This window comes from Dioscorea cayenensis, unplaced genomic scaffold (genome assembly GCF_009730915.1).
Source record: "Dioscorea cayenensis subsp. rotundata cultivar TDr96_F1 unplaced genomic scaffold, TDr96_F1_v2_PseudoChromosome.rev07_lg8_w22 25.fasta BLBR01000681.1, whole genome shotgun sequence".
NCBI classification, from domain to species: Eukaryota; Viridiplantae; Streptophyta; class Magnoliopsida; order Dioscoreales; family Dioscoreaceae; genus Dioscorea; species Dioscorea cayenensis.
In genome coordinates, this window is record NW_024087072.1 from 1 (window position 1) to 12,500 (window position 12,500).

General features: G+C 65.3%; 1 protein-coding gene across 1 annotated transcript; it reads right to left on the minus strand.

Moving 5' to 3' along the window:
• Nucleotides 1–3,901: 3,901 nt before the first annotated feature.
• On the minus strand, nucleotides 3,902–5,561 carry LOC120254875 (translation initiation factor IF-2-like). Its single transcript, XM_039262878.1, has 2 exons — nucleotides 5,256–5,561; nucleotides 3,902–4,219 (listed from the first exon to the last, which is right to left on the minus strand). The coding sequence occupies exons 1-2, from the start codon at nucleotides 5,559–5,561 to the stop codon at nucleotides 3,902–3,904; spliced, it is 624 nt and encodes a 207-aa protein (XP_039118812.1).
• Between the last annotated feature and the right edge of the window lie 6,939 nt (nucleotides 5,562–12,500).

Below are 12,500 nucleotides of genomic sequence, written 5' to 3' on the forward strand. Positions count from 1 at the left end.
GCCACCCCTGTGGGAGGGTGGCGGCGGGCGGCGACGCTGGGTCGGCACCGAGGCGCGCGCGCGAAGGCTCCGCCCGAGCACGATCATGAGAGAATGCGGCGCTTGCGCGCGCGGGCAGGGCACACGACGAGGGACGGGACAGCCGCACTTGCGCCGCCTAGGTGAACGGAGCCACGAGCCCTCAATTAATGGGCCGGGCCGATCCGCGAAAGTGCCTTTGCGGTACGCAAGCGGGCGAAAAACCGATTATAGGGACACCGGGCGCCGCCGCGACGGCGGGAATCGCTGGGGACCGCCCCTTGTGCAATGGCGGGTTAGCGCGGAAACGGGGCACGACGCGCACGGCCCGGCTAAAGATCGGGCTGGCAGGTCGGGCGGCGCCGCCACGAGCGCGGCAAGCACCGCCCGCCACTCGGGCTCGAGTTCGGTGGCCCACGGGCAGCCACCCGACTTTGCCATGGCTGCAGGCGCGCCATGTCCCCGGCGATGGGCGAGCCGCTGCCCGCCCCACGCCTAAGTGATCGAGAGGGACATCGCGCCGCCGCTGGACGGCTGGGAATCATAGACCGCCCTTTGTGCAATGGCGGGTTAGCGCGGAAACGGGGCATCGACGCGCACGGCTCCCGCAAGATCGGGTGGCTCGGCGTCGGGCGGCGCCGCCACGAAGCGCGGCAGGACCGCCCGGCCATCGGGCCGAAGTTCCGGTGGGCCCACGGGCAGCCACCCGGACTTGCTATGGCCGCGGCGCGCCATGTCCCAGGCGATGAGCGAGCCGCCGCCCGCCCCACGCCCAAGTGACCGACAGGGACACCGGGCGCCCGCCGCTGACGGGCGGGAATCATGGGGACCGCCTGTGCAATGGCGGTTAGCGCGAAACGGGGCGACGACGCACGGCCCGGCAAGATCGGGTGGCTCGGCGTCGGGCGGCGCCGCCACGAGCGCGGGTAGCACCGCCCGCCATCGCCGGAGTTCCCGGGTGGCCCACGGGCAGCCACCCGGACTTGCCATGGCTGCAGCGCGCCATGTCCCGAGCGATGGGCGAGCTGCCGCCCGCCCCACGCCCTAAGTGACCGACAGGGACATCGCGCCGCCGCTGGACGGGCGGGAATCATGGGGACCGCCCTTTGTGCAATGGCGGGTTAGCGCTGAAACGGGGCACGACGCGCACGGCCCGGCAAAGACTGGTGGCTGGGTCGGGCGAGCGCCGCCACGAGCGCGGGAAGCACCGCCCGGCCATCGCCGAAGTTCCGGTGGCCCACGGGCAGCCACTCGACTTGCCATGGCTGCGGCGCGCCTATGTCCTCGGGTGAGCGATGCCGCGCGCCCGCCCCCACGCCTAAGCGATCGACAGGACACCGCGGCCCGCCGCTGACGGCGGGAACTCGCTGGGGACCGCCCTTTGTGCAATGGCGGGTTAGCGCGGGAAACGGGGCACGACGCGCACGGCCCGGCAAGACCGGGTGGTCGAGGTCGGGCGGGCGCCGCCACGAGCGCTGGGAAGCACCGCCTGCCATCGGCCGAGTTCCGGGTGGCCCACGGGCAGCCCACCCGGACATGCCATGGCCGCGGCGCGCCATGTCCTCGGCGATGGGCGAGCTGCGCCGCCCGCCCCACGCCCAAGTGACTCAGAGGGACATCGGCGCCGCCGCGGACGGCGGGAATCATGGGGACCGCCTCTGTGCAATGGCGGGTTAGCGCGAAACGGGGCACGACGCGACGGCCCGGAGATCGTGGTGGCCGAGGTCGGGCGGCGCCGCCACGAGCGCAGGGTAAAGACCGCCTGCCACTGCCGAGTTCCGGGTGGCCCACGGGCAGCCACCCGGACTTGCCATGGCTGCGGCGCGCTATGTCCCAGCGATGGGCGAGCCGCCGCCCGCCCGCACGCCCAAGTGACCGACTAGGACACCGCGCCCGCCGCTGACGGCGGGAACTCGCTGGGGACCGCCTTGTGTAATGGCGGGTTAGCGCGAAACGGGGCACGACGCCGCACGGCCCGGCAAAGACCGGGTGGCCGAAGGCCGGGCGCGCCGCCACGAGCGCCGGGTAGCACCGCCCGGCCATCGGCCGAAGTTCCGGTGGCCCACTGGCAGCCACCCGACATGCCATGGCCGCGCGCGCCATGTCCCCGGGCGATGGGGCGAGCCGCGCTGCCCGCCCCACGCCCTGCGATCGAGAGGGACACCGCGCCCGCCACGGACGGCGGGAACTGCTGGGGACCGCCCTTGTGCAATGGCGGGTTAGCGCGAACGGGCACGACGCGCACGTCTGGCAGACTCGGGTGGCGAGCGTCGGGCGGCGCCGCCACGAGCGCGGGGAAGCACCGCCCGCCACTCGCCGAAGTTCCGGGTGGCCTCACCGGGCAGCCACCCGACTCTGCTATGGCCGCGGCGCGCCATGTCCCAGGCGACATGGCGCAGCGCCCGCCCCACGCCTAGTGATCGATAGGACATCGCGCCCGCCGCTGGACGGCGGGAATCGCTGGGGACCGCCCTTTGTGCAATGGCGGTTAGCCGAACGGGGGCACAACGCGCACGGCCCGCAAGACAGGGTGGTCTCACGGGCGGCCACCTGGACGCAGCATAGCGGGCTGCGGCGCCGCCATGTCCCGGCACGGGCGCGCGCCGCGCCCGCCCCACGCCCATGTTAGCCAGGAGGGACACCGGCGCCTACGCCCGCTGGACGGGCGGGAATGGCTAGCCCGCCCTGTGCAAGGGGCTGGGTTAGCGCTGGAACCACCTCGCCGGTCGGGTCGGGCGGGACCGGGGCACACGCGCACGGCCCGACGATTCTGGGTGGCCGGCTGGCCGAGCGGCGCTGCCACGAGCGGCGGGCCAGCACCGCCCGCCCACCTGGCCCAGGTCCGGGTGGGCCCACGGGCAGCCACCCGGACGTGCTAGCGGCTGTAAGGCCATGTCCCGGGAAGCGAAGGGCGAGCTGCCGCCCGCCCCACGCCCCATGTTGCCCAAACATATCCCCACCCCTACTATACCTGCAGAAACATCCCGCCCAAGGCAACCCCTGGTACAAAAAGGGTCTCCTGAGACCCCCTTTTTGAGAAGGGGCTCATAACCTCATTTCGCAAAACTAGTCCTTTTCCGAACCCTGCTTATCTCGACCACGCCCACGGCAGACCGCCGAGGCAAGTTTTCTCGGTATTGAGCAGCGTCGCCAAGTTTTTCGGTAACATGGCCCGTTGTGGCGAGTTTTCTAGGCCATTGGGCGCGGCGGGGCAAGTTTTCAGGGCCATCGGCAGCGCTGGGCAAGTTTTCGCTCATTGGGCCAGGCAAGTGGGCACAATGGGCGCTGGGCAAGTTTTCTGGGCCATTACGCGTCACAAGTTTTCATGCCATGGGCTGCGTCATAAGTTTTCTGGGCTAATGGCGCGCTGGGCAAGTTTTCGGCCACATCGGGCGCCTCAAGTAAGTTTTCTCGGCTACTGCATGTGGGGGCAAGTTTTCCGGGCCATTGGCGCTCGGACAAAGTTTTCTGGGCCAATGAGCGGGCCGGGTGTCGCTAATGGCGCGCTGGCAAGTTTCTGGGCTAATGGCGCTGGGGCAAGTCAGCCATTGGCGCGCTGGGGCAAGTTTCTAGGGCCAATGGGCGCGCTGGGCAAGTTTTCGCTATTGCGTGTTTTCGTCGCGCGCGCGGGGCAAGTTTTCTGGGCCATCAGGGCCGCGGGCAAGTTTTCTGGGGCTACACGCCATGCAAGTTTTCTGGGCCACTGGCGCTGGGGCAAGTCGGCTATTGTGCTGGGGCAAGTTTTCTGACGCATTGGGCGTCACAAGTTTTCACATTATGGCTGACGGGCAAGTTTTCCTAGGCCATTACTAGGGGCAAGTTTTCCTAGGCCATTGGGCGCGTGGCAAGTGTCTCTGGCCATTGGCGCCACGATGCAAGTTTACTACACGCCACTGGCAAAGTTTCTAGGCCATTGGGCGCGGGCAAGTTTCTCTAGGCCATTAGGGCACGCTGGCTCGGGCGGAGGCCGGCGCTGGAGCCCCCGGGTCCGGCCGGAGCTCGCTGAGTCCGGCGGGCCGGTGGCTACGGCCGGGGGGTGCTGCGCTGGCAGTGGTGGCTCGACCCGCCCACCCGCGGCGAAAAGGAGCCCACCCGCCCACCGGCGGGGCGGGTGGTGCCCGGCGTGGCGTGGCACGGCGCCGGGCGTGACGCGCGCCGCTGACGGCTGCGCCCATGGGGAAAAACTGCCTTCCCCTATAACCTGCGCGAAAACATCAAGGCAACCCCTGGGGCGTACAAAGGGTCTCTGAGACCCCCTTTTTCTGGGCCGCATCGCTCAAGACGCTATCGAGCGCGGGCTGGCCGGGTAGCGGGCGCTACCGACGCCGCACGATGGCGCCCAACTCTGTAATCTCCCAATCCACTCGCGTGCGTTTTTGATGAAACTTCACCCCTGGGGTTTTTATGATGACAAATCCATCCGCGATGGTCCCGCTGGCGAGATTCCAAAGTCGGACCGACCGGTCACGTCCCGACGCCGACGCGATACTCCCCGATCAAACGCTGCTACGGTCATCCAAAATCCGGAAACTTCGCCTGGGGGTTTTATGATGCTAAACGATATGGGCGCTGGACCGATGCCGCTGCCGTGATCGATGCGTGGGCAAGTTTTCTAGGCCACAAGGGGCAAGTTTTAGGCCATGCGCTGGGCAAGTTTTCCTAGGCTATTGGGGCGGGGCAAGTTTTTAGGCACAGCGCGCTGGGCAAGTTTAGGCCATTGGGCGCGCTGGGCAAGTGTAGGCCGCTGCGCTAGGCCATTCCGCATGGCAAGTTTTCGAGGCCATTGTGCTGGGCAAAAGTTTCTAGGCCATTGTGCGACAGTTTTGAGGGCTCGCCAAGGGCAAGTTTAGGCCATCGCGCGTGGGCAAGTTTCTAGGCCATTGCGCGCCAAGTTTTCAGGGCCATCGCGCCTGGGCAAGTTTTCTAGGCCATTGTGCGCGCTGGGCAAGTTTCTAGGCATTACGCTGGGCAGGTTTTAGCCATTGGGCGGCGGGCAAGTTTCAGGGCATCGGCGCTGGGCAAGCTTTTCTAGGGCGATTGTAAGCGCTGCGGCAAAGTTTCTAGGCCATTGGGCGCGCCGGGCAAGTTTTCTAGGCCATTGGGCGCGCCAGGGCAAGTTTTCTAGGCCATTGGGCGCGCCGGGCAAGTTTTCTAGGCCATTGTGCGCGCCGGGGCAAGTTTCTAGGCCATTGGGCGCTGCGGGGCAAGTTTTCTAGGCCATCGTCGCGCGCTGGCACAAAGTTTTCCGGGCCATTGCGCTGCCGGGCTCGGGCCGGGCCTACCGACCGCGGAGGCGGGCTCTGAGCTGCCGAGGCCGGCACGGAAGCCGAGTCCCCGGGTGTACCTGTGGCTGAGCTGGCTGGGTCGGGCTGGCCGGTGGCCGGGCGGCCGCGGTGGCTGGTCGTGGTGGCCGCCCATCGCCCACCGGCGGGCGTGGTGGGATCAGCTCCACCCGCCCACCGGCGGGCGGGTGGTGCGCAGGCGGGCGTGGCACGGCGCCGGGCGCGATCGCCACTTGGCCCATGGGCGCGCGCCTCGCCCATGGGGATTGCTTCCCCCTATATAACCTGCTAAAACATCCCCCTAAGGCAACCCTGGGGGTACAAAGGGTCTCGAGACTTTTTCTGGGCTCACATGCGCACGTCAAATGTACGAGCGGGCTGGCGGTAGCGGGCGCAAGCTGACGCCCGCACGATGGCGCCCAACTCCGTAATCTCCCCAATCCACTCGTGCGCTTTTTGATGAAAACTCGCCTCTGGGGTTTTTATGATGACAAATCCATCCGCTGATGGTCCCGCTGGCGAGATTCCAAAGTCGACCGACCGCCGTCCCCGACGCCGACGATACCCCCGATCAACATTGTCTACGGTCATCCAAAAACTCCGTGAAACTTCGCCCGGGGTTTTCAGATGCCAAACGATAGGGCGGGGCGCCGGGTGGATGCCGCTGCCGCCTGGACGGCCCGGGCGCGGCGCGCGGCGCGCGACGTGACACGACGGGAAGGGCGCGCTCCGCGGTCATCTCCCCGATCCACTCGCAGTGCGCTTTTTGATGAAATCTCGCCCCTTGGGGTTTTTATGATGACAAATCCATCCGCGCATGGTCCCGCTGGCGAGATTCCAAAGTCGATCGACCGCCGCCCCGACGCCGACGACGATACGATCGAACATTGGCTACGGTCATCCAAAATCCGTGAAACTTCGCCCCGGGGTTTTGAAGCGGATGCCAAACGATAAGGCGGGCGCGGACCGATGCCGCTGGCGACCGGACGGCCCGGGCGCGTGCGCCGTGACGGTCCGCTCATCTGGGCCCCTGCCTCCCTCCTCCTTCTTTCTTCTTCTTAAATTTACATATGGGTCTCCGCGCTCACTTGTCTCGGGTCGATGGCCCGCTATTCCCACCGACGGTATTAGAAGCGAGCCTTCGGCCGACACTCCACATCCGGGGAGGAGGTGTCCTCTTACCATCTCGCGAAACATCCGCCCATGGCAACCCTCTGCACAAAGGGGGCCCGAGGACCCCCTTTTAGAAAGGGCCACTTAACCATTTCGAATGTGGTGCCATAGCGACCACCCTTTGACCGCCGGGCAAGTTTTCTAGGCCATTGGGCGGGCGGGTAAGTTTTCTTAGGGCCAATGGGCTACCGGGCAAGTTTTCTAGGCCATTGGCGCAAGGGCAAGTTTTCAGCTATTACGGGCGGGCAAGTTTAGCTAATGGGCGCGCTGGGCAAGTTTTAGTGCCAATGTGGCGCGCTGGGCAAGTTTCTAGGGCCAATGGTCGCGCCGGGCATGTTTTTCGGGCCAATTGCCTTCCCCTATATAACCCGGTGAAAACATCCCCCAAGGCAACGCTGGGGTGCCAGGGTCTCGAGACCCCCTTTTTCTGGTCGCCATCGCAAGACGCTATCGAGCCGGTTACCAGAAGCGGCTACGCCGACGCCGCACGATGGCGCCTAACCCGGTATTCCCCAAATCCACTCGTGCGTTTTTGATGAAACTTCACCCTCGGGGGTATGATGACAAATCCATCCGCGATGGTCCCGCGGGCGAGATTCCAAAGTCGACCGACCGCCGTCCCCGACGCCGACGATACTCCCCGATCGAACATTGGCTACGGTCATCCAAAAATCCGTGAAACTTCGCCCGGGGGGTTTTCATGTGATGCCAAACGATGGGGCGGGGCGCTGGCTGATGCCGCCGCCGCCCGACTGGCTCCCGGCGGGCGCCGGGCGCCGACGTCACACGACGGAAGGGCGCGCCTGCGGTCATCTCCCCGATCCACTCGTGCGTTTTTGATGAAACTTCGCCCCTTGGGGTTTTTATGATGACAAATCCATCCGCGACGGTCCCGCTGGGCGAGATTCCAAAGTCGACCGACCGCCGCCCCGACGCCGACGATACCCCCCGATCGAACATTGGCCACGGTCATCCAAAACGAAACTCTCGCCCGCGTGTGGGCGTGATGCCAAACGATGGGCGAGGCCGGACCGATGCCGCTGCACGACCGGACGGCCTCGGCCAAGGCCAGACACCGTGTCAAGCGGTATCTCAGACGGTCCGCCCTGGCGGGCCCCTCCCTCCCTCCTCCTTCTTCTTCTTCTTAAATTTATATATGGGTCCTTAAGCGCCACGGTCTCGAGCCGATGGTCTATTCCCACCGACGCACAGCGAGCTCGGGCCAAGACTCTACATCCGCTGAGGTGTGTCCTCCCTTACTATACCACGAACATCCGCCCATGGCACCTCTGCATCAAAGTGCGCTCGAGTACCCCTAGAAGGCTCACTTAACCGCATTTCGGGAATGTGGTGCCATAGCCACCTGCTTGACCCGGCAAGCCGGAGGCCGGGCGAAGCAAGTTTTCTAGGCCAATGGGCTACTGGGCAAGTTTTCTAGGCCATTGGGCGCCAAGGGCAAGTCTCGAGGTCATTGGGCGGGCGCAGTTTCTGGCCAATGGCTACGGCAAGTTTTCTATGCCAATGGGCGCGCCGGGGCAAGTTTTCTAGGCCAATGGTCGCGCCGGGGCATGTTTTCTGGGCCATTTGGCGCGCCGGGGCAGGTTTTCTGGGCCAATGGGCGCGCCGGGGCAAGTTTTCTGGGCCATTGGGCGCGCTGGGCAAGTTTTCTGGGCTGCATGCTGGGCAAGTTTTCTGGGCCGCTAGGGCGCAGGGCAAGTTTTCTAGGCTAATGCGCGCCGGGCGCAAGTTTTCTGGGCCATTGGGCGCGGCGGGCAAGTTTTCTAGGCCATTGTGCGCGGCGGGCAAGTTTCTAGGCCAATGGGCGCGCCGGGCAATTTTTTTCTGGGCCATTGGGCGCTGGGCAAGTTTTTCTGGGCCATTAGGGCGGCGGGCAAGTTTTCTAGGCCATTGGGCGCAGGGGGCAAGTTTCTAGGCCATTGGCGCGCTGGGCAAGTTTTCTAGGCTATTGGGCGCGCTGGGCTAGTTTCTAGGCCATTGGGCGCAAGGGCAAGTTTTCTAGGCTATTGTGTTCGCTGGGCAAGTTTCTAGGCCATTGGGCGCGCTGGGCAAGTTTTCTAGGCCATTGGGCGCAAGGGCAAGTTTCCTAGGCCATTGGGCGCGGGGCAAGTTTTCTAGGCCATTGTGCGCGCCGGGGCAAGTTTCTAGGCCATTGGGCGCGCCGGGGCAAGTTTTCTAGGCCATTGGGCGCGCCGGGGCAAGTTTTCTAGGCCATTAGGCACGTCGGGGCTCGCCGGAGGCCGGCCGGAGCTCGCCGGAGTCCGGCCGGAGCTCCCCGGTGTCCGGCCGGAGCTCGCCGGAGTCCGGCCGGCCGGTGGCCGGCGGCCGGCGGGGTGGCCGGCGGTGGTGGCTGGCCCACCCGGCCACCCTGCGGCGGTGGCCAGCCCACCCGCCCACCGGGCGGCGGGTGGTGCCGCGGCGGCGTGGCACGGCGCGGGCGTGACGCGCGCCCATGGGCGCGCGCCCTCGCCCATGGGGGGAAAAAAATTGCCTTCCCCTATATAACCTGCAAAAACATCCCCCCAAGGCAACCCTGGGGGTACAAAGGGTCTCTGAGACCCCCTTTTTTTCTGGGCCGCTCACTGCGCACGTTACTCGAGCGGGCTGGCCGGTAGCGGCGCGCGCCGACGCCGCACGATGGCGCCCAACTCCGGTAATCTCCCCAATCCACTCGTGCGTTTTTTTGATGAAACTTCACCCCTGGGGGGTTTTTTTATGATGACAAATCCATCCGCGATGGTCCCGCGGCGAGATTCCAAAGTCGACCGACCGCCGTCCCCGACGCCGACGCATACTCCCCCGATCGAACATTGGCTACGGTCATCCAAAAATCCGTGAAACTTCTCCCGGGGTTTTCATGTGATGCCAAACGATGTGGCGGGGGCGCCGGGCTGGATGCCGCCGTCGCCCGGACGGCTCCCGGGCGGCGCCCGCGCCGACGCCGACACGACGGGAAGGGCGCGCCCCGTGTCATCTCCCCGATCCACTCGTGCGCTTTTTGATGAAACTTCGCCCCTTGGGGTTTTTTTATGATGACAAATCCATCCGCGATGGTCCCGCTGGCGAGATTCCAAAGTCGACCGACCGCCGTCCCGACGCCGACGATACTCCCCCGATCGAACATTGGCTACGGTCATCCAAAAATCCGTGAAACTTCGCCCGGGGTTTTTCATGTGATGCCAAACGATGGGGCGGGGGCGCTGGGCCGATGCCGCTGTCGCTCGACGGCCCTCGCCGGCCCGGGCGGCGCCCGGGCGCCGACGCGTACACGACGGGAAGGGCGCGCCCGTGTCGCCTCCCCGATCCACTCGTGCGCTTTTTGATGAAACTTCGCCCCTTGGGGTTTTTTTATGATGACAAATCCATCCGCGATGGTCCCGCTGGGCGAGATTCCAAAGTCGATCGACCGCCGCCCCGACGCCGACGCATACTCCCCCGATCGAACATTGGCTACGGTCATCCAAAATCCGTGAAACTTCGCCCGGGCGGTTTTCATTTGATGCCAAACGATGGGGCGGGGGCGCGGGCCGGATGCCGCTGCGGGCTCGACGGGTCCCCTGGCTGCCCCGGGCGGCGCCCGGGCGCCGACGTCACACGACGGAGGGGCGCGCCCGTGTCATCTCCCCGATCCACTCGTGCGCTTTTTTTGATGAAACTTCGCCCCTTGGGGTTTTTTTATGATGACAAATCCATCCGCGATGGTCCCGCTGGGCGAGATTCCAAAGTCGACCGACCGCCGCCCCGACGCCGACGCATACTCCCCCGATCGAACATTGGCTACGGTCATCCAAAAATCCGTGAAACTTCGCCCGGGGTTTTTCATTTGATGCCAAACGATGGGGCGGGGGCGCCGGGCCGGATGCCGCTGCGGCTCGACGGCTCTGGCTGCCCGGGCGGGCGCCGGGCGCGACGTGACACGACGGAGGGGCGCGCCCGTGTCATCTCCCCGATCCACTCGTGCGCTTTTTTTGATGAAACTTCGCCCCTTGGGGTTTTTTTATGATGACAAATCCATCCGCGATGGTCCCGCTGGCGAGATTCCAAAGTCGACCGACCGCCGTCCCGACGCCGACGCATACTCCCCGATCGAACATTGGCTACGGTCATCCAAAAATCCGTGAAACTTCGCCCGGGGTTTTTCATGTGATGCCAAACGATGAGCGGGGGCGCTGGCCGATGCCGCTGTCGCTCGACGGCCTCTGGCTGCCCGGGCGGCGCCGGGCGCGACGCTGACACGACGGGAAGGGCGCGCCTCCGTGTCATCTCCCCGATCCACTCGTGCGCTTTTTTTGATGAAACTTCGCCCATTGGGGTTTTTTTATGATGACAAATCCATCCGCGATGGTCCCGCGGGCGAGATTCCAAAGTCGACCGACCGCCGTCCCCGACGCCGACGCATACTCCCCCGATCGAACATTGGCTACGGTCATCCAAAAATCCGTGAAACTTCGCCCGGGGTTTTTCATTTGATGCCAAACGATGGGGCGGGGCGCTGGCCGGATGCCGCTGCGGCTCGGACGGCTCCCGGGCGGCGCCGGGCGCCGACGCCACACGACGGAGGGGCGCGCCCGTGTCATCTCCCCGATCCACTCGTGCGCTTTTTTTGATGAAACTTCGCCCCTTGGGGTTTTTTTATGATGACAAATCCATCCGCGATGGTCCCGCTGGCGAGATTCCAAAGTCGACCGACCGCCGTCCCCGACGCCGACGATACTCCCCCGATCGAACATTGGCTACGGTCATCCAAAAATCCGTGAAACTTCTCCCGGGGTTTTCATGTGATGCCAAACGATGTGGCGGGGGCGCTGGCCGGATGCCGCTGCCGCTCGGACGGCTCCCGGGCGGCGCCGGGCGCCGACGCGACACGACGGAAGGGCGCGCCTCCGTGTCATCTCCCCGATCCACTGCGTGCGCTTTTTTTGATGAAACTTCGCCCCTTTGGGGTTTTTTTATGATGACAAATCCATCCGCGATGGTCCCGCTGGCGAGATTCCAAAGTCGACCGACCGCCGTCCCCGACGCCGACGCATACTCCCCCGATCGAACATTGGCTACGGTCATCCAAAATCCGTGAAACTTCGCCCGGGCGGTTTTCATTTGATGCCAAACGATGAGGGCGGGGCGCGGGCCGGATGCCGCTGCGGCTCGGACGGGCTCTCGCCGGCCCCGGGCGGGCGCCCGGGCGCCGACGTGACACGACGGGAGGGGCGCGCCCGTGTCATCTCCCCGATCCACTCGTGCGCTTTTTTTGATGAAACTTCGCCCCTTTGGGGTTTTTTTATGATGACAAATCCATCCGCGATGGTCCCGCTGGCGAGATTCCAAAGTCGACCGACCGCCGCCCCGACGCCGACGCATACTCCCCCGATCGAACATTGGCTACGGTCATCCAAAAATCCGTGAAACTTCGCCCGGGGTTTTCATGTGATGCCAAACGATGGGGCGGGGCGCCGGGCCGGATGCCGCTGCCGCCCGGACGGGCCCTCGGCTGCCCCGGGCGGCGCCGGGCGCGACGTGACACGACGGGAAGGGCGCGCCCGTGTCATCTCCCCGATCCACTCGTGCGCTTTTTTTGATGAAACTTCGCCCCTTGGGGGTTTTTTTATGATGACAAATCCATCCGCGATGGTCCCGCTGGCGAGATTCCAAAGTCGACCGACCGCCGTCCCCGACGCCGACGCATACTCCCCCGATCGAACATTGGCTACGGTCATCCAAAAATCCGTGAAACTTCGCCCGGGGTTTTTCATGTGATGCCAAACGATGTGGGCGGGGGCGCTGGCCGGATGCCGCTGCCGCCCGGACGGGCTCCCGGGCGGCGCCCGGGCGCCGACGCGACACGACGGGAAGGGCGCGCCCGTGTCATCTCCCCGATCCACTCGCGTGCGTTTTTGATGAAACTTCGCCCCTTTGGGGTTTTTTTATGATGACAAATCCATCCGCGATGGTCCCGCTGGGCGAGATTCCAAAGTCGACCGACCGCCGCCCCGACGCCGACGCATACCCCCC